The sequence below is a fragment of the Salmo salar genome, chromosome ssa23 (assembly GCF_905237065.1).
Source record: "Salmo salar chromosome ssa23, Ssal_v3.1, whole genome shotgun sequence".
Lineage (NCBI taxonomy): Eukaryota > Metazoa > Chordata > Actinopteri > Salmoniformes > Salmonidae > Salmo > Salmo salar.
This window is the reverse complement of record NC_059464.1, coordinates 41,462,575-41,483,408: the sequence shown is the minus strand read 5'-3', so window position 1 is coordinate 41,483,408 and position 20,834 is coordinate 41,462,575. Positions and strand designations below refer to the sequence as shown.

Below are 20,834 nucleotides of genomic sequence, written 5' to 3'. Positions count from 1 at the left end.
ATTTATTGCTTGTCACTTTTTATTTTACTCTGCATTGTTGGAAAAGGACCCATAAGTATTTTACTGTTTGTCTACACTGGTTGTTTATGAAGCATGTGAAAAATACAATTTGATTTCAGCTGTATGCTGAAAATGCAGTAATGTAAAACTGATGATAAAACTAAGTACAACATGCATGGTTCAACCAGAAATATGATTACATCTGTTGACTTGTCAGGGAAAGTACCCGAAAATTCCAGTCCACGAAAGCCATCTACCCTGACTTTAAGATCAGTGGCTCACCCAATCACTGCTCAGCGTTTCACCCACTTCCTGGTTGTGAGAGAAGGGTGACCATCAGGGATGTGTTGCGCCTGACAGACTCCAGACCTCATCCAAAAACAATACTTCAGTTAACCGCTGGCAACGCGGTCACAACTGTTTATACATTAAGGTTTTGTCTATCAGATATGAATCTTGTGGAGTATATGTATTAAACATTCAATTGAGAGTTGAGTTGACAAGAAAAACTGCCATAAACTAAATGATCATTGATATAAAATATATACTTTATTATACTGATATGACAAAAAAAAAAACATCTTTACGTGATGCGTTTGGATAGACATTTCACATACAAAGTTGAATATAAAAATAAAATCATGATTACATCATCAAAATATGGCTTCTCATTTAGCAGCAAATTAATAACACTAGCCCTTCTCCCACGATTGCTCCGTTTGGCCAGGCGGACAGCTCTAGGAAGAGTCTTGGTGGTTCCCAACTTCTTCTATTTAAGAATGATGGAGGCCACTGTGTTCTTGGGGACGTTCAATGCTGCATACATTTTTTGGTACCCTTCCCCAGATCTGTGCTGACACAATCCTGTCTCGGTGCTTTACGGACAATTGCTTTGACCTCATGGCTTGGCTTATGCACTGTCAACTGGGGAACCTTATATAGACAGGTGTGTGCCTTTCCAAATCATGTCCAATCAATTGAATTTACCACAGGTGGACACCAATCAAGTTGTAGAAACATCTCAAGGATGATCAATGTAAACAATATGCACCTGAGCTCAATTTCGAGTCTCATAGCGAAGGTTCTGAATACTTATGTAAATAAGGTATCTGTTTTTAATTTTTTATACATTTGCTAACATTTCTACAAACCTGTTTTCACTTTGTCATTATGGTGTACTGTGTGTAGATTGATGAGGATTTTTTTATTTATTTAATCCATTTTAGAATAAGGCTGTAATGTACATTTTTGGGGGGGGGAGTCAAGGGTTCTAAATACTTTCTGAATGCACTGTATTTGCAAATACATGTATTTTAATTAAATACATTTAAAAAATACAAGTATTTTATCATACAAAAAAATAATTGTTTTGTCATTTTTGCCCATTCCAGTGTGTTCCTCCGTTTCCTGATTGAGTATAGTAACAGTTGAATTTGCATACACATAGGCTACAGTAAGTGTGAAGGCCTATGTGTGTGAAAGAGAACAAATGCATGTGTTGTACTTGCATCTACACTCTTAAAAATAAAGGTGCAAGTTGGAACCTAATAAGGTTCTTGAGAGCGATAGCAGAGGGGAACCATTTTAAGAGTCTCTGAAGAACCATAAAAATCCCAAACTAGAAACATTTCGGCCCTCCAGGACCGGAATTCAATCGCCCTATTTGCATATTTCCCAGGGTGCCTTTCGAGTGAATTTTAGAATTGCCAGAACCACCCATGTTTGCTGGTTGTTGCATTCTTTCATTTTCAGTCCTGTGAACTTCACCAAATGAGATCATAAGTGAAGATGTTGTCATTCAAATTAAATTATTGAAGACAATACAATACATTTTTCATAAGGCCTTATTTTGAGGGCCTAGTTTTACCCTAATACAGTGGCCTAAAACTCATAGTTTACAGGCCACATAAGGCCTGCAAGTCACATTATGCTGCATTGTAAAGTAATTAGGGTTGTGACAATACCAGTATCGCAATATATATATTCAAAAAAAGAATGAAAACACGAAGCAGACCTAACTCTTTGGTCGATTCCCACGGGGGACAAGTGCAGAAAAAAGTATGTAAATGTATCCACTCACTACTGTAAGTCGCTTTGGATAAGAGCGTCAGCTAAAATGTAAAAAAAAATTTGTAGCAGCCGTACCACATTATGGAGAGGAGGTTGCTGGAAGCCAACCTGTTGCGAGGCAGGCTGAACAATCGAGGAGTGAAACGTACTAACAATGGCGTCGTGCTGAGACGTGGTCTTTATCTCCACTCACAGGAGGACCTTATACACAAAGATTTTTATAATTAATCCATACTTTATGTACAAAACATTATGAACACCTGCTCTTTCCATGACATAAATTTACCAGGTGAAAGATATGATCCCTTATTGAAGTCACTTGTTAAATCCACTTCAATCAGTGTAGATGAAGGGGAGGAGACAGTTTAACCTCTACGGGGTCGGTCCCACCCCACGGTACGGTTGTGCTAACGTAGGCTAATGTGATAAGCATGAGGTTGTAAGTAACAAAAACATTTCCCAGGACATAGACATATCTGATATGGGCAGAAAGTTTACATTCATGTTAATCTAACTGCACTGTCCAATTTACAGTAGCTATTACAGTGAAAGAATACCATGCTATTGTTTGAGGAGAGTGCACAATTATGAACTTAAAAATGTATTAATAAACCAATTAGGAACATTTTGGCAGTCTTGATATAACATTTTGGGCAGATGTGCAATGGTTCATTGGATCAGTCTAAAACTTTACATATACACTGCTGCCAAAATCTAAATTGCACCTGGGCTGGAATAATACATTATGGCCTTTCTCTTGCATTTCAAAGATGATGGTAAAAAAAAAAAATCATGTTTTTTTTCTTTGTATTATCTTTTACCAGATCTAATGTGTTATATTCTCCTACATGAATTTCACATTTCCACAAACTTCAAAGTGTTTTCTTACAAATGGTATCAAGAATATGCATATCCTTCCTTCAGGTCCTGAGCTACAGGCAGTAAGATTTGGGTATGCCATTTTAGGCCATTTAAAAAAAAAAAAGGGTCCGATCCTTTTAAAGAAGGATTTCTAAGCCTTGAGACAGTTGAGATATTGATTGTGTATGTGCGCTATTCAGAGGGTGAATGGGCAAGAAAAAATATTTAAGTGCCTTTAAATGGTGTATGGTAGTAGGTTTGTGTCAAGAACTGCAACACTACTGAGTTTTTCACGCTCAACAATTTCCCATGTGTATCAAGAATGGTCCACCACCCAAAAGAAATCCAGGCAACTTGACACAACTGTGGGAAGCATTGGAGTCAACATGGGTCAGCAAACAAGGTCCTCAGGACCCCAAGGGGTACTGATGATTTGTTGATTATTTTAATCAACTGTGTAGTACTAGGTCAAAAATGTGCACCCCTGTCTGATTCTTGAACTGTACTAGAAGTGGGGGAAAGGAATGTCTACCCTTCTCTTCCCTTCCTCTCTCCTTCTTACATAGCATCTCCTTGGGACTGGAGTCACTGGACAGCCACCCTAGGACACTGACACTTTCAAGCGCAATATAAGACAGTTCAGTCTTACAACCTTGTGATCATTAGAAACCAAAACACTGGGCCCAAAATGGCGGATCCCTCTATCTCTGTTGTTCACTGCAGTAATGAACCAGACATTCCACCGTGACTGCTGAATTATACATAAAGGGCAGAGATCTATTCAAAAGGCACATGCACAAACAGTACCTCACGTTTACCTGCTCGTCGAACATCTCATTCCAAAATCCTGGGCATTCGGAGTTCGCTACACTAACTCAGCAAAAAAAGAAACGTCCCTTTTTCAGGACCCTGTCTTTCAAAGATAATTCATAAAAATCCAAATAACTTCACAGATCTTCATTGTAAAGGGTTTAAACACTGTTTCCCATGCTTGTTCAATGACCCATAAACAATGAATGAACATGCACATGTGGAACGGTCGTAAAGACACTAACAGCTTACAGACGGTAGGCAATTAAGGTCACAATTATGAAAACTTAGGACACTAAGGAGGCCTTTCTACTGACTCTGAAAAACGGCAAAAGAAAGATGCCCAGGGTCCCTGCTCATCTGCGTGAACGTGCCTTAGGCATGCTGCAAGGAGGCATGAAGACTGCAGATGTGGCCAGGGCAATAAGTTGCAATGTCAATACTGCGAGACGCCTAAGACAGCGCTACAGAGAGACAGGACGGACAGCTGATTGTCCTCGCAGTGGCAGACCACGTGTAACAACACCGGCACAGGATCGGTACATCCGAACATCACACCTGCGGGACAGGTACAGGATGGCAACAACAACTGCCCAAGTTACACCAGAAATGCACAATCCCTCCATCAGTGCTCAGACTGTCCACAATAGGCTGAGAGAGGCTGGACTGAGGGCTTGTAGGCCTGTTGTAAGGCAGGTCCTCACCAGACATCACCGGCAACAACGTCGCCTATGGGCACAAACCCACTGTCGCTGGACCAGACCGGACTTGCGGTTTTGTCTCACCGGATTCGCGTCAAAGAATGAGCGTTACACCGAGGCCTGTACTCTGGAGCGGGATCAATTTGGAGGTGGAGGGTCTGTCATGGTCTGGGGCGGTGTGTCACAGCATCGTCGGACTGAGCTTGATGTCATTGCAGGCAATCTTAACGCTGTGCGTTACAGGGAAGACATCCTCCTCCCTCATGTGGTCCCCTTCCTGCAGGCTTATCCTGACATGATCCTCCAGCATGACAATACCACCAGCCATACTGCTCGTTCTGTGAATGATTTCCTGCAAGACAGGAATGTCAGTGTTCTGCCATGGCCAGCGAAGAGCCCGGATCTCAATCCCATTGAGCACGTCTGGGACCTGTTGTATTGGAGGGTGAGGGCTAGGGCCATTCCCACCAGAAATATCTGGGAACTTGCAGGTGCCTTGGTGGAAGAGTGGGGTAACATCTCACAGCAAGAACTGGCAAATCTGGTGCAGTCCGTGAGGAGGAGATGCACTACAGTACTTAATGCAGCTGGTGGCCACACCAGATACTGACTGTTACTTTTGATTTTGACCCCCACTTTGTTCAGGGACACATTATTCCATTTCTGTTAGTCACATGTCTGTGGAACTTGTTCAGTTTATGTCTCAGTTGTTGAATCTTATGTTCATACAAATATTTACACGTTAGGTTTGCTGAAAATAAACGCAGTTGACAGTGAGGACATTTCTTTTTTTGCTTTGTTTACATATGGAGTTCACTACACTCACATTAACATCTGCAAACCATGTGAATATGACCAATAAAATTTGATTTGATTTTTATTTGTAGGCTTTCCACTAGATGTTGGAACATTGCTGCGGGGACTTGCTTCCATTCAGCCACAAGAGAATTAGTGAGGTCGGGCACTGATTAGGCCTGGCTCGCAGTCGGCACTCCAATTCCTCCCAAAGGTGTTCCATGGGGTTGAGGTCAGGGCTCTGTGCTGGCCAGTCAAGTTCTTCCACACCGATCTCGACAAACCATTTCTGTATGGACCTTGCTTTTTGCACGGGGGCATTGCCATGCTGAAACAGGAAAGGGCCTTCACCAAACTGTTGCCACAAAGTTGGAAGCACAGAATCATCTAGAATGTCATTGGATGCTGTAGTGTTAAGATTTCCCTTCACTGGAACTAAAGGCCTAGCCCGAACCATGAAAAACAGCCCCAGACCATTATTCCTCCTCCACCAAACTTTACAGTTGGCACTATGCATTGGGGCAGGTAGCGTTCTCCTGGCATTCGCCAAAACTCATATTTGTCTGTCGGACTGCCAGATGGTAAAGCATGATTCATCCCTCCAGAGAACGCATTTCCACTGTTGGGAGTCCAAAGGCGGCGAGCTTTACACCATTCCAACCGACTCTAGGCATTGCACATGGGGATCTTAGGCTTGTGTGCAGCTGCTCAGCCATGGAAACCCATTTCATGAAGCCCCCAATGGCAGTTTGGAACTTGCATTTCAGCACTTGCGGTTCTGTGAGCTTGTGTGGCCTACCACTTCGCGGCTGAGCCGTTGTTGCTCTTAGACGTTTCCACTTCACAATAACAGCACTTACAGTTGACCGGGGCAGCTCTAGCAGGGCAGACATTTGACGAAATCACTTGTTGAAAAGTTGGTATCCTATGATGGTGCCACGTTGAAAGTCACTGAGCTTTTCAGTAAGGCCATTGTACTGACAATGTTTGTTTATGGACACACATGGCTGTGTGCTTGATTTTATACACCTTTCAGCAACGGGTGTGGCTGAAATAGCTGAATCCACTAATTTGAAGGGGCGTCCACATACTTTTGTATATAGTGTAGCTGCTGTTGGACCATTGCTTAGGACCGCATTCACAAATTGATGGTGACGATGATAATCATTCAGGGTGTGAAATTGAGATCTTCCATCTTGTCGCAGAAACTGGACCTGCAGTAATGTAGAAGAGACATCTCAGGATAGTGCTCAGATTGATATATAATTGATGTAAGATATGTTACTAAGGCTGATTGGTCCTGTGTGGCTCAGTGTTGTCCTATCCCACTGGGCACAGATGTCAAATCAACGTCTATTCCACGTTGGTTCAACTTAATTTTATTGAAATGATGTGCAAACAACGTTGATTCAACCAGTGTGTGCCCAGTGGGATGTGACTTAGTTGGTGTGGCGCTAGCAGCCAAGACCAGCTGTTCAATTCCAGTAAGGATCATATAGAAGTGGCTGTGATATATATTATATTGTTCTGATTGAATACCATGCTTTGCCAGGTAGGTCTGTAATAGATGTATGATGCATCTTAAAATGTTTTAATAGGGTATTGTATTTTCCAAAGATTTATACAGTATGTTTCCATAAGCCTCTACATATATTTATTCTGTCTTAAATTACATTGATGTCTCTTATCACTATGTTGCAAAAAGGCAGCACTTTCTCATTTTTTACGAGTCTTCATTTTCTAAAATGTATGCAACAACTCGAATGATATCTAACATATCGAACACAAAAGATGTATCACTCAACGTTGACAACCATGCTCATGAAATATCAATATAAATGAGTGAAGACTTTGTGAAAGTAATTAAAGGTAATTTGACATCATGAAAGTGCCCAAGCAGAGACAGTGGAGGACCAAGTGGGCTACTAACATGAAGCAATTCCCTAAAGCCCATCTCTTACTTTAATAGCACAATCCACAATGACAAACATAGGCCAATCAAATCTCTCAGGGATTCCTTTTCACAGAAGAGATACAACATAAATGCCACATTTAACTTATGCCTAAGCAACAAGGTTGTAACCTCTGTGTTATGTAACTATCATCGCATTGCTTTTAGCCTGCTCCTAGATATGATTGATTTTCTCTTCAACGCCAGGTTTAGGGTGGAAGAGTGTGTACGTGGTTGAGTTTGACAGGAAGACCTGAAGGGGGAGACAGTCACAGTATGAGGATGTTCCAGAAGCAGACACAGTTAGTCTGTTCACCAGACATGCTGAATCACACTCAGGCCCACGCACACTGTCTGGTCCCTGGTGATGTAGTGTTGTCCCCATGGGAACCTGACCTAAGGAGATGTGGTCTGGGGAGAGTGGTCTCCGGAATGGAGACACAAGATTCACTGACAGGTAAGGAAGGCGAGGTTGGATCTATGGGTCTGGAGATGATTCACTGACAGGTATGGAAGGCGAGGTTGGATCTATGGGTCTGGAGATGATTCACTGATAGGTATGGAAGGCGAGGTTGTATCTATGGGTCTGGAGATGATTCACTGACAGGTATGGAAGGCAAGGTTGTATCTGTGGGTCTGGAGATGATTCACTGACAGGTAAGGAAGGCGAGGTTGTATCTATGGGTCTGGAGATGATTCACTGACAGGTATGGAAGGCGAGGTTGTATCTATGGGTCTGGAGATGATTCACTGACAGGTAAAGAAGGCGAGGTTGGATCTCTGGAGATGTGTTCTTGTCAGCAGCTAGACTATTATATTGTCTGTGAGGGTAATGACTCAGGATCTGAGAAATAGGGCTGGGACAATACCATTATCGCAATACCGGTTAGTATAATGGAACGGAAACAAAACACGAAGCGGAATTAACTTCTTTAGGAAAACAGCCCTAATGTTGGGAACGAACATAATTACGTTGTTATCCAGTCACATTTATTTTCCAAGCTATAGCACACAATATTTTACACACTGCAGGTTTTTAAAGGACCGAATAGTTAAGTCAGCTTCGTGTTAAAAAAATTTGCCATGGGAAAAATAGTGATACTGGTATCGTCACAGCCATACTGAGAACTATGACAGATGTTTCACCCTTTTTATTTCAGTAATGCTCAAAGTTACTGGTGGTGGGCTCACAAAGGTACGATGGAGGAAAGTAGGAACTGTAAACAAGACCAGTGTGTGTCACTATATGTTGCACAGTAAGCTGAGTTCTATCTTTGCCCCTGCAGCAGACAGTGGGAAGGGGCTCCAGGTGCTGCTGTGGAATGGGAGGCTGATGCAGGTGCATAGTGACTCTAGCTGTGTGGATCCCTGCATCTCAGCATGAGCGGATCATCAGGGAGCTCCAGCGAATTCCTCCGCCGCCATGCTGCCATGACAATTTGCTCTGCGTCCACACCACAGTGCTGTATGTAAATAGCTACCTCGTAGCTACCTCGTACCCCTGCACATCGACTCAGTACTGGTACTCCCTGTATATATATATATATATATATATATATATATATATATATATATCCATGTTATTTTTACATTTTTCCGCCTTAGACTTTTATTTATACAACACAAAAAACACCACACCCGATATACACCATGTTATTTTTGACTCATTGTTATTCACTGTGTATTTATTGCTTGTCACTTTTTATTTTACTCTGCATTGTTGGAAAAGGACCCATAAGTATTTTACTGTTTGTCTACACTGGTTGTTTATGAAGCATGTGAAAAATACAATTTGATTTCAGCTGTATGCTGAAAATGCAGTAATGTAAAACTGATGATAAAACTAAGTACAACATGCATGGTTCAACCAGAAATATGATTACATCTGTTGACTTGTCAGGGAAAGTACCCGAAAATTCCAGTCCACGAAAGCCATCTACCCTGACTTTAAGATCAGTGGCTCACCCAATCACTGCTCAGCGTTTCACCCACTTCCTGGTTGTGAGAGAAGGGTGACCATCAGGGATGTGTTGCGCCTGACAGACTCCAGACCTCATCCAAAAACAATACTTCAGTTAACCGCTGGCAACGCGGTCACAACTGTTTATACATTAAGGTTTTGTCTATCAGATATGAATCTTGTGGAGTATATGTATTAAACATTCAATTGAGAGTTGAGTTGACAAGAAAAACTGCCATAAACTAAATGATCATTGATATAAAATATATACTTTATTATACTGATATGACAAAAAAAAAAACATCTTTACGTGATGCGTTTGGATAGACATTTTACATACAAAGTTGAATATAAAAATAAAATCATGATTACATCATCAAAATATGGCTTCTCATTTAGCAGCAAATTAATAACACTATCACTGTCGCTCTAAAGCGACATTTCAACAGAAGACGTGAAAATATGTACGTAAACTTTCAGGTTGGGCAGTTTTGTTATTGTTAGCAGAAAGGTCATGGGGATTGGTGAGAGGTTAGAGGTGAAATGTGAGGTTCATGCTCTCTCCTGCATTAATGCGTACTACCCGGGTCTGTTGCTGTGAGTCCTGCGTTCCTGCAGTAATTTTATAGGTACCTGGAGACACCTCAATGTGGAAATCCTCAGGTGATGACTGTGCCTGTAGAAACACAGGCATAGCTTAGTATCTCAACCACAGGAGTATGACAAACGCCATTTCAAATGGCATGTTTTTGTTGACTTTCCCATTTGAATATATGGGCTCTGCCCTACAATTCTAAATGTACAATATGGCTTTATGACAGTTTGTTGCACTGAAAGGCTGTAACTTTGCCTCACATGTTTCCTGGTCTGCAGTGAGGTCCCTGGGCGTTGGTGAGATTGAGAATGGTATCTACACACATGGGTTCTCTCATTTTCCCTAGGCTCTGTCTCCGACATGTAAAAGTTCTGTAATACAAACATATTTATCTAGCATTGACAAAAGCATGCACAAAGTAAGGGCAGTAGACTTGGTTTGGAGCACATACCTTGCATTGATATGTTGTCTGTGCCATGAATTCAGCTATGGTCTCAAAAGCATCATCCAGGCTTGTGTGGGCTGAGTCTCCCTGAACCTGAATATGGACAGTTGGACATCAAAGTGGCAATCAGCAGTAGAAACAATAACAAAGCGCTATGGATGCAAGGACTCACCACCGATGCTACCAAATATATAGTTTAACCATGTTGAGTCTATACAGTGTTTTAGATTTACTTTGTTAACAAACATTGGAGTTAAACTTATATTATAAGGGGCGGCAGGTAGCCTAGTGGTTAGAGCATTGGGCCAGTAACCAAAAGGTTGTTAGATCGAATCCCCGAGCTGACAAGGTCAAAATCTGTCGTTCTGCCCCTGAACAAGGCAGTTAACCCACTGTTCATAAGCCTTCATTGTAAATAAGAATTTGTTGTTAACTGACTTGCCTAGTTAAACAAACAAAATATATATTTTGGGTTCTGATAGGGTACGACAGTTGAACTAAACTCATGTGGGAATATGTAACTTTTTGGGCAACCCGGCCAAAGTCAAAATAGAAATGTGAGTTATAGATCTAACATTTTACTTGAAAGCAAGTCTAAGCAGCAGTAGATCTGTTCTATGTGCTCTATTTCTATGCTTCCCATTCTAAAATGTTTTGTACACCAGCTTCAAACAGCTGAAAATACAATATTTTGGGTTATGGAAAATATATTTCACAGCTGTTTAGATGGTACATTGATTCTCTACACTATATTAGTTTATTTTGACACAAACTGAAATTAGGCAAACAATTAGTTTTAGCAACCAGGAAATGTCAGATCAATTTCTGCATAGTGCAACTTTAAATTATATTCTTCAAGAATCAAAGGGGTACATTTCCTTAATTTATTAGTCGAAAAATTGATGTCGCAATTGCACGAGACAAATGAGATAAGTTCCCAAAATGCCCCAGTGCTTCACATAGTACAAAGAAACCAGGGAAAACAAGATAGCTGCCATAAAGACTGCACGGTTCCATGCGCGCAATAATACAATTATTGTGGATAGTCAGATTAATATAATAGTTCGTTTAAAACTTTTACATGCATACTTTGCATGAATAACGATGTCCCTAATACATCTGTATACAATACATGGGACATCTGAAATCTGGCTACTGATGGGACTTTTTTATAAATGCAGAAAATCGCCAACAAAACAAACGTTCTACCACAGTGACCATGTTATTTTTACTAAGACCATCTGATTCCGAGTTCGGACAAATAAAGTTTGCATGTGAGAACCATTTTTAAAATGCATACTTTCAGTGAACTCACTCCACTCGCACAGAAGGGGAAGTTTGCGCTGAGGGTGCTAGCACATGCGCAGATCAAATATTCACGTCTGGAACGCCGTCTGGAACGCCGACTAAAGTGAGAAGTCCTAATTTTTCGAAAGATTAAAATATCTGGTTTTCTGTGCAATCTGCGTATGCTTACTTCGATTATGACTTTACGCCGATTAAGATAAACATAGTAAGGTGTTTGCATGACTAACGCCATACTCGGCCATAATAAATGTAATATCGAATTAATATAATTAATAGTTACACATAGGTCTACCTCCTCACTCCCGGCGTTGTCATCCTTCGGTGTTGTACTGGGACACGGATTCGCACTAGACCAGTCTACACTCCGTCTCGAGGCTCGCTCTAGTACTTCCAGGCCGAGTCTGGCGGAGCGGAGCAGGGATAACTCCATCTGCCAGGCGTGCCTCGCTATAGGAAACAAGACCGCGGGTCAAATCTCTGCTGTACCCAACCCACCCGCAAACAACCCTCTTATGACAAGAAAAATATTGTAGAATAACGCTGACGTCACAATCTGCCTTGCTTTGTGCGCGCAGCAATGCAACAGGCCGTGAGCACTCGAGTAGATCCCTAAATTAGAGAATATATTGAACACGAATTCCCATCCAATCATAATTTGTGTGGACGAGAAATGTATTTACAGAAAGCTACTTACCAGAAAATGTACGCCTGTTTAAATTACTTTTGCGCGCACTAAACTTGCTTTAAAGACTGTCGTCACGTTTCCGGTGTAGGGCGCCGCCTTTATAATCTGGATTGATTTGATCCCGCTCCGTCTCTCACGAAATTGAATCCTTTATTCTGGTATAGGTGTCAAAATGTTTAATTAAAATATTTATTAAAAAATGTGCATTGCTCATGGCCCGAATCAATGTGCTGTGAAATGGTTACTTACACTGCCGGATGTAATCATGTCTTGATTAAAAATAGTTTTTTTCCCCATTAGTGACTCTTAGGTTGTTTTGGTAATGTAACAGAGACATCAAATACCCAAACTACGAATGTACGCCTACTTCATTATAACAGAAAATTCAGGTGATTCAAATAATTTAGGTCATGACCCGCAAACTGTATTTGACTCACCCCTGGTCACAAACCTGGTCCTGCAAAACTATCTGTACAGGTTGACCTAGCCAAACACTGACACCTCATGCATCCTATTATCCTGACAGTTATTTGGTGGATTCAAGGTAACTTGTAGATCAGCGATTCTGTCCAGGACAACGGCAATGTCTCAAACACACCTTGATTAGCCAAATCAGATGTGTACATGCTGGTTGGAACTAGTCTCCACACCCTGTAACTACAAGGACCAAGGTTGTTGACCAATGTGACAAAGGCATTGCTCTATGCAGCAAATCAATCCATTCTGTTCCTTTGACATATTTTACCCAACAATGTGTGAGCTAAGCTTCAGGCAACATTTACATCTTCAACAGACCACAAGACGATCCCATTTATACAGTTTATTTGAAAAACATTGACAGTAGCTTATGCCATCAACACACAGGCTCCTCCCACTGCTTTGATCTTCTCCTCTGCCCGTCGGCTGAAGAACTTTGCCTTGACGATCACAGGCTGCTTGGGCAGCTTGCCTTTGCCCAGCACTTTGAAGTAGCCCTGTGGGGAGCGACAGAACCAACATTAACCAACACATCTACACACTTTTTTTTGTCCTACATGCCATTGCCATGTAGTTACTCAAGTTTAATCTGCAAAACGAGTGACCAAAACAGGCAGCAGATCTTGAAGACATACATGGCTCAAATTACCACTACTACCATCTCTATCCCCTTGATAAAGCATCACAGCAGCAATGGTGTTTCCACTAGGATCTTTTTCTCCAGCTGTATTGGTAAGGGTAGCGGGTTGTTAATACCCATCGAATCTGTCTGTTTGCATGGACTGTATCTCAATCCATCCGCTTATGTCGGCCTTCTGGGGTGGAAGATATACAGCGCCGTTTGTCAGACCAGGAAATATCCGATAGTCGGTCTTCTCACAAAAACGTCTATAGCGTCTGAACAGTTTGGCCTATAAACTAATATGACTCCTCTGGAAAGATAACTCGTTTTGCTCTATGACCCCCACCAGAGTCACGGGACTCGTCGGAAGTCGGTACTGCCGATCTGCTAACTTCTGTCTGTAGCATCCGAACAGTTTGGGCTACACAGTAACAGGACACCATCAAAAGGTGAGACTTTCACAAAACACATCGGTTGTTTTGCTCTAGGACGCCCACAAGCCTCATTTGAAGTTAGCCCAGTAGCAGTTACATTTATAGAAGTACTTTAGTGCAATGTTCCCTCTAAGCTACGCGTCTGCCCAGCTCCCCCAGCAGAAGAAATGTCAGCCTGCGCAGAGAAGCACGAGATTGAACTTCACTCAACTTTCTAGAGTTTACCCCGTTATTTAACACTATCAACGTTTCCCTTTACTGTGGGAATTGTGATCAAATGAACACAATATTAGCAATACAATGCAACATACCAAAACGAAACTAACTATGTGGTGGCAAGGGTAGCTTTTGTTGTAGGCAGAATGCATCAGAGTAGGATTCTATTGCATTCATAACTCAGGCCCGTACTCTACACAGACTGGTGCTCCATAACCAATCAGAGCTGCAGTAGGCCTAATTGCAAATAGACCATTGCCATATATGGATCTGTGCCACTCACTTTGAACTGGACTGTTTACAGCATGAGGTTGTGAGTAGATGCGCTTGTTGAGATCAAAGCAAGAGCTGCATGTAGCAACGTGTGCACGTTTGTTCATATCCTTTGCTAGTTAGTGAGTTATTAGCCCAGTTATTTATATATCATTCTTAGTCAGCAATGGGGGAGTGATTGCTTCCTACAATCTTTGAAAAGTGAGTCAGGTAAAATAGCTTTTTTTCCTACTTAAAGGGGCAGAGTTGCATTTTGAGACAGGCTTGAATAAGATAAGTAGCTAATAGGCGGCAGGTAGTAGAATTTGTCTGATTCTCTGTAATAATGGTGCATTTTATTTTGTAAAGTGGTTTCTTGCATGAAACACCACAATATAAGTTCTCAGTCACCTTGTCTGAAAGACAAGTGGATAAACAGGCTAATGTCAAGCCCTGCAGTTTTTTTTCAGAAGTCTCATGGAATGCAGGCCTATATTGAATACCACACATTGGCTGCTACTGTAGGCTGAGCGATACAGCCACTTCCATTTTTTTATGGTAGGCCACTCTGGTAGGCCTGCATTATGATCAAATAGCTACAATACCCTACTTAACCACTGTTAAATAACCTAACAGGTACAGCCTCAGTACTCACAGTGAACGCACAGCGGAAATTGCTGAATTTCCTTATCAGGGGTGGCTAACCCTCCTGAAGACTACTTGAACATGTCCAACAAGAAACTAATTTTAGTTTTCAGTTCACTTTATATATGGTCAATTAATTTGTTTGTAACAATGTATGACACTTGTAACGGTCCATGTGGCCGATTGACCTATGAGAGGACCAGTCGGTGAATAGGAACAGTCTTCACTCTGAGAGAACTCTAGCACACCAAGACAATGGTGTTTGTCAAGATGAGACTCAGTCTCTGGCTGCATCACTCACTGTGTGGCATACTGAACACCACCATAACAGTCAGCCACTAACCAGGCCCATGATTACCTTAATCAGAGGTGTTAGAACAGGACTGAAGAAAAGGCCTGTAGAAAAAGCCATTACAACAACTGTTTTCCATTAACTGTATGAATCAGCAACTTCCATCTGGGACCAGACATACTGTCCTGTTGGGAAGATACTTACAGCGCGCACAGCATCAATGATGGGAGCGGGGCCCTCAGGCTTCTTGGCGTAGTTGAGCCTGGTCTGCTCGCTCACCAGCGTCCACAGCTTGTCCAGGTTGACAGTGGGGCAGTGCACCGTGTTCCTCTTGAGATGGTAGTGTCTCATACCCACCTTACCAAAGTAGCCCGGGTGGCTGTGGAGGCACAGAGGAGACCAGACAGGTGATATATCAAACTCATTGTGTTACTGGTGATGAAGCTGAAAGTAAAACGTTCAGTCTTAGGGCCTCTACACTACATTGACGGCAAACTAGGTCCAGGAGAGACACTTGTGTAGCGTAATGAGACAGATCTAGATTCAAACCTAAGAGATCTCTTTTGGCGGTAGTATGGGAGACATCTACACCACATACACTATAACACTCAAAGGGGAGGGGGGGGGTGTAAAGACAACAGCTCTCCCACACCACAAGTCCCTGCAAGAATTACCTTAGTACCAGTAAACAGCATTTTTCACTGTTAGCCAAATTGAAAATGAAAGGCTTAAAATATCCACACATTTGAGAAAAATTGCATTAGTTAAATGTGCAACACTGCAATATGGTTTAGATGAGAAGCTCCTGTATCATTTGAATTTCTCTCTTTTGTTTGTGTGTATATACACACACACTTTGGTATTTACGGTATGCTAACACCTGTACTCACACCAAATCCACCCTTACAGTTGCACTAAACACAAATCACTCCACCATTTCCTGGTTAATGAAACAAACAGTGCACCTAATGTGACAAAATAAGACCATTTAGTGTTGGGAATCATTGTACCATGTAAACTGCTGTGAAATATATTTTCCATAACCAAAAATGGTTTTTCATCTGATTGAAGCTGTTGTACAAAACCAAAAGACAGACACCAAAAAAATTAACTTTAAGGGAAGCATAGAAATAGCGCATATAGAAAAAAAATCTAACACTTTAGACTTGCTTCCAAATCAAATGATAGATCTATAACCCACATTTGTATCAGAATTTGGGTCAGATTGGCCAAAAAGTTACATATTGCCACTTTATAACAGTTTGCCATGATGATAATGTAATCAACAGATGAGATCTGAAGCGGTAGGACAGCAAATCCATCAGCTATAAGTACCTGACTATTTCCTTATAGGTAAAGCATTTAATAGTAACTTTACCAGAAGCACAAAATGAAAGTGATGAGGGATGATTTCATCCCACAACCTTCAGTAATGTGAGCAAACTACTATGTATTGGACATATAGATGTGTTGGCAACAATGTATGACACTTGTAACTGCCCATGTGGGTGACTGGCCTATGAGAGGACCAGTCGGTGAATAGGAACAGTCTTCACTCTGAGAGAACTCTAGCACACCAAGACAATGGTGTTTGTCAAGATGAGACTCTGAGTCTCTGACAATCACTCCTCTTAAACAACATTGATAATGTTTTCTTACTACTGAAGCCACCATTTTTTTACATTTTACATTTTAGTCATTTAGCAGACGCTCTTATCCAGAGCCCACCAAACAATGCAGTGTAGGCTTACTGTAAGATATGCTGAATAGTGTCACACTGAACCAGACAAGGTAAAAGTGCTCTACTCACTATTTGTCAAAGTTAATTCTGTGGTGATGCATGCCACCAGCATTACCACGACCTCCAGGATGCTTCCTGTGCTTGCCTAGGAAGAGAAACGACAGTTGTAAGTTATTACAAGATGTGACATAACACACAAGTATCACCAATGCTGACTATGCTCAACTCACCGATACGACCATGTCCGTGGCTTACATGCCCTCGGAGCTTCCTGGTCTTGGTCTTCTTGGTGGGCTGCAAGACATCATTTGAGGTTAGCAAACTAGGTAGCAACAGTCATGATTGGCCCACCAGTAGGCGACCTTTTTAGCCAAGCATGTCATGTCAACCACCAAACAGAAGACTTTACAACCAGGTCAATAACCAAATAGAAAAATATACACCTAGGCATAATGCGCTCGAGCCTCATCTTTGCTCTCCCCCTACCAGCTAAATGACTAGTTAGCACAACAGATCTCTGGTCACAATGGCCAAGGTAAGTATTACAAGGCGAATATAGCACATTTTACAAAGTTCCGTGACATAATGCATCTAATTTACGCCATCGTAATCTCGCCAGTAAACGTGGTTAACTAGCTAGTTTTGAACGGCATGTATCCAACATCGGTGAGTTTTCGCCGATTTACGTTTCCTTCACCACATAATCAGTAATAGTGACATGGGAGCGGGACATTGTCTGTCACATATAAGACAACTTTTACAAATGTGTTTTTTTCTACTCGCAAAACTCGGGATGGACATAGATTTAAACCAATTTCTACAGCAGGGGGATACATGTAACTACCTACCATCTTGGAGGATAAATTAAAGAGGAACGCGAATTGGAAATCTCACGGTTTTGTACGAGATTTGCAACACGACAACTTTCAAAGAAACCTACAGCGACATCAGACGGACGGTCCATGCTATACGGAATTCTCGGGACGTTCCTACCCCATTTAAGTTTTTTTAAATGGTTAGGTAAGGGTTATGGGACGGACACCAACAGGACTACAGAAAAAATATATGTTCGAATACAAGCTGATAAACTTCTCAATTTATGAATATGAATTGAAACAATGCTATTCATTCCTGAATTAGACTGAATGATATCGCAGTTTGAGCCCCCAACCAAATCATGATCACACGAAGCTGCAGTAGGCCTATTTATTTATTAGGCTATAACAAAATTCTCAGTTACCAGTAATCTTTGTTGGACAATTTACATCCCAGCTAGCACATAACGTTCTGAGAACCATGTTTCTTAGCGCTTGGCGAGAGCGTGGTTGTCCTATGGTTATTTTGCATACAACCTTCCTACAACTTTCTGGGAATTCTGCAAGATAGCTGCTTCACACTGGTTGAATCAACATTGCTTCCACAATTTCAATTAAATTACGTTGAACCAACTTGGAATAGATATTGAATTGACGTCTGTGCCCTGTGGGTTGGCTCTGGAACATTCTCAGCACCTTTATGGAACTTCAAAAATACTTTATTTTCTTCGCATTTCATTACTTTAACAGAACGTTTCCTAAAAGTTCAAACATGGTTACCTTTCATTTCAATTTTGGTAATGTTCTAGGAATGTTCTCCAACTGGTTTGACATTGGGAATGTTTTCAAGTAGTTCAGAGAACATTATGAAACAACATTCCCCTCGTGAGAATTTCAGTACTTCAGCATATTGTTCCCTACAGGTTCCCTCATGGTTCTATGTAAAGTAATGTTTTCAACATCTTCTGAGAATGTTTCTTAACAATGTTCTTCTTTGGGAATTTCAGTACTTCAGCATGTTTCCTCATGGTTCTATTTCAAGTCATGTTCTCAACTTGTTCTGAGAACATTAAGAAAACTTACCTTAAAAACCACAATAATATTTTAGTAGCGCTCAGGGAACGTTCTAAGAATGTACATGTTTCTTAAAATAACATTCTGTTCTCAGCATCAACAAACTTTCTCTATCCTCTCTTGTTAAGTGTGTTGGCCACATCTGATCTTAATGAGTACTTGTTTTCTTTGAAATGGGGTCTGTTTGAATAGACTAAAATAAAGGTTGTGATAAAACGTTTAGCTGGCCATGAGGTAGGGGTAAGATGGCGGACAGGAAAAAAGGAGAAAAGTGGAGCACATAAGTAAATATGGAATGGGGGAATGCACAGAACTTTTGGAAGAGCTATAGAAGGAAATGAGAGTAAGGATTAATTAACTGCGGTGGCAGGTGCGGTGAAGACCGCCAAGTTTGAGCCTGGAATTTAAAAGGTCAGTGGGTTGTTGTCTCTTGTAATGCTGTTTGGGTTGTTGAATCTAGTGATTTGTATCTTGTTTTTATTGTTGTCTGAATACAATACCCGTTTTGTGAAGTAGACAATTTCACATGAATGGGATACAGTACCTCCAGTTCCTTGTTTAATTGGTTAAGTTTATCTAGCTCCTCTGATATGACTAGCTTCACCATTTAGATGTGTCCTCTGCCTTCCTCTTTACAATTTTGATGCTTTCTAACCTAAACAGTTTTAAGTTCCTGTATTACATGGTAAGGCCCTCAGATTTACTGAAGTACATTTTTTTTTTTAAAAGGGAATTAAACATTACAGACCAAACAAAAATATTAAATAAAGGGGAAAATTTAAGGATAGGACATGTAAAGTATAAATCAACTTAGTTTCGTGTATAGGCGACAAACCACAACGTAGCATTTCCATACGAGGCAGTTGAACTTAATCTATTCACTTTACTTCTGCTGGTCTCTATTCTCTCTACACGACTCAAGTGATTTGTAGCTTGTTTTTGTTGGCTGAATACAATACCCGTTTGGGTTATTGCTCTGTCCATCACCGAATCTTTGCAGCAATCACAGGCAACATCTCAATGAGTAACTGCAACAGGAGATCGCCCTTTTCCACCAACTGGATCATGTACAGAACATCACCTTCATCTGCCAACCACAGTTCAGCAGTGAGCACTTCACCATATTTGTTCACTTCAACAATGCTCTTGGACCCTTTCTTGTTTGACTTAAAATCGGCAGATGTTCGTGGAGTATGTTTGAAATGGCCCCTTATAGCCATTTGTTGTAGAAACAGAAGGCCATCCCACTGGTTAAATCAATGTTGTTTCCAAGAAAATACACTGAGCCATCGTGGAATAGACGTTGAATTGACATCTGTGCCCAGTGGGATGTCACGTGATTTCCTTCTGTGTTGTACAAACATTGTCGATACAACACAAATATGTGACCACCACTGCTGTTTAGTAGGCCTGTGTGTAATCAGAATACATTTTGTACTGTTCTTTTGTGTGGCCGGAAGCATAATGGAACTACACACTGGTGCAAAGCTATCCATTTGGAAAGAACAGTAACAAATTGTGAGACTGGGTATGAGGTTACTGTTCTTTTTAAGAATGTCTGTTGGTTATTACGATAAGAATGTTTGATCAGATGTTACAGTTAATGTCATTCAAATAACTCCAGGCTTTTTTATTAGCTCAGGAATGATAGGGTGACAGGATGTGCTTCTATTACCCACATAAAGTCTGGACAGAATATTAAAAAGAACTCCGTATAGAGATTCCGTAACTCAAACCCTTTTTTGTCACCAGGTACAAGACCTCCTGGAATCCTTAGTCCTTACTACGAGCACCTCAGTTATACTGGGACGCTAGCCTTTGAACAAGGCAGATAGCCACTCTAGGTATGAAAATCTTCCCATATCAAATAATGAATTAATTTAGTCAGCAAATTTGTATATATTATTTTTTTTTTTTTACAATAAGACTTATTATAAGATACCGGTTGGGTATTTAATTTGTCTTGTAAAAATTTGATTAACAGTGTACAAAACATTAAGAACATCTGCTCTTTCCATGACAGACTGACCAGGTGAAAGCTTTGATCCCTTATTGATGTCACTTGTTAAATCCACTTCAATCAGT

The 20,834-nt window shown here is 41.0% G+C and overlaps 2 protein-coding genes and 2 non-coding genes across 8 annotated transcripts; all 4 read right to left on the bottom strand.

The window, feature by feature from the left end:
• Positions 1–9,398: 9,398 nt before the first annotated feature.
• LOC106584614 (A-kinase-interacting protein 1) lies at positions 9,399–12,642 on the bottom strand. 5 transcript variants are annotated; one of them, XM_014170087.2, is made up of 5 exons: positions 12,191–12,638; positions 11,777–11,943; positions 10,195–10,281; positions 10,004–10,114; positions 9,399–9,824 (listed from the first exon to the last, which is right to left on the bottom strand). In XM_014170087.2, exons 2-5 carry the CDS (start codon positions 11,924–11,926, stop codon positions 9,681–9,683), a joined length of 492 nt encoding a protein of 163 aa, XP_014025562.1. In that variant the 5' UTR covers positions 11,927–11,943; positions 12,191–12,638; the 3' UTR covers positions 9,399–9,680. The 5 variants fall into 5 exon arrangements, with proteins under 5 accessions (XP_014025562.1, XP_014025564.1, XP_014025567.1 ...); XM_014170089.2 differs by having other exon boundaries at positions 11,789–11,943; positions 12,191–12,347; XM_014170092.2 differs by lacking the exon at positions 10,004–10,114 and having other exon boundaries at positions 12,191–12,642.
• A 344-nt stretch (positions 12,643–12,986) lies between these two features.
• On the bottom strand, positions 12,987–17,736 carry LOC106584615 (60S ribosomal protein L27a). Its single transcript, XM_014170094.1, has 5 exons — positions 17,709–17,736; positions 17,091–17,154; positions 16,930–17,005; positions 15,324–15,498; positions 12,987–13,155 (listed from the first exon to the last, which is right to left on the bottom strand). Exons 1-5 carry the CDS (start codon positions 17,709–17,711, stop codon positions 13,027–13,029), a joined length of 447 nt encoding a protein of 148 aa, XP_014025569.1. The 5' UTR covers positions 17,712–17,736; the 3' UTR covers positions 12,987–13,026.
• On the bottom strand, positions 14,987–15,115 carry LOC123729980 (small nucleolar RNA SNORA3/SNORA45 family). Its single transcript, XR_006761674.1, has one exon. It is a non-coding gene; the product is annotated as a small nucleolar RNA SNORA3/SNORA45 family (small nucleolar RNA).
• LOC123729981 (small nucleolar RNA SNORA3/SNORA45 family) lies at positions 16,608–16,738 on the bottom strand. The gene has a single exon (XR_006761675.1). It is a non-coding gene; the product is annotated as a small nucleolar RNA SNORA3/SNORA45 family (small nucleolar RNA).
• Positions 17,737–20,834: the final 3,098 nt, after the last annotated feature.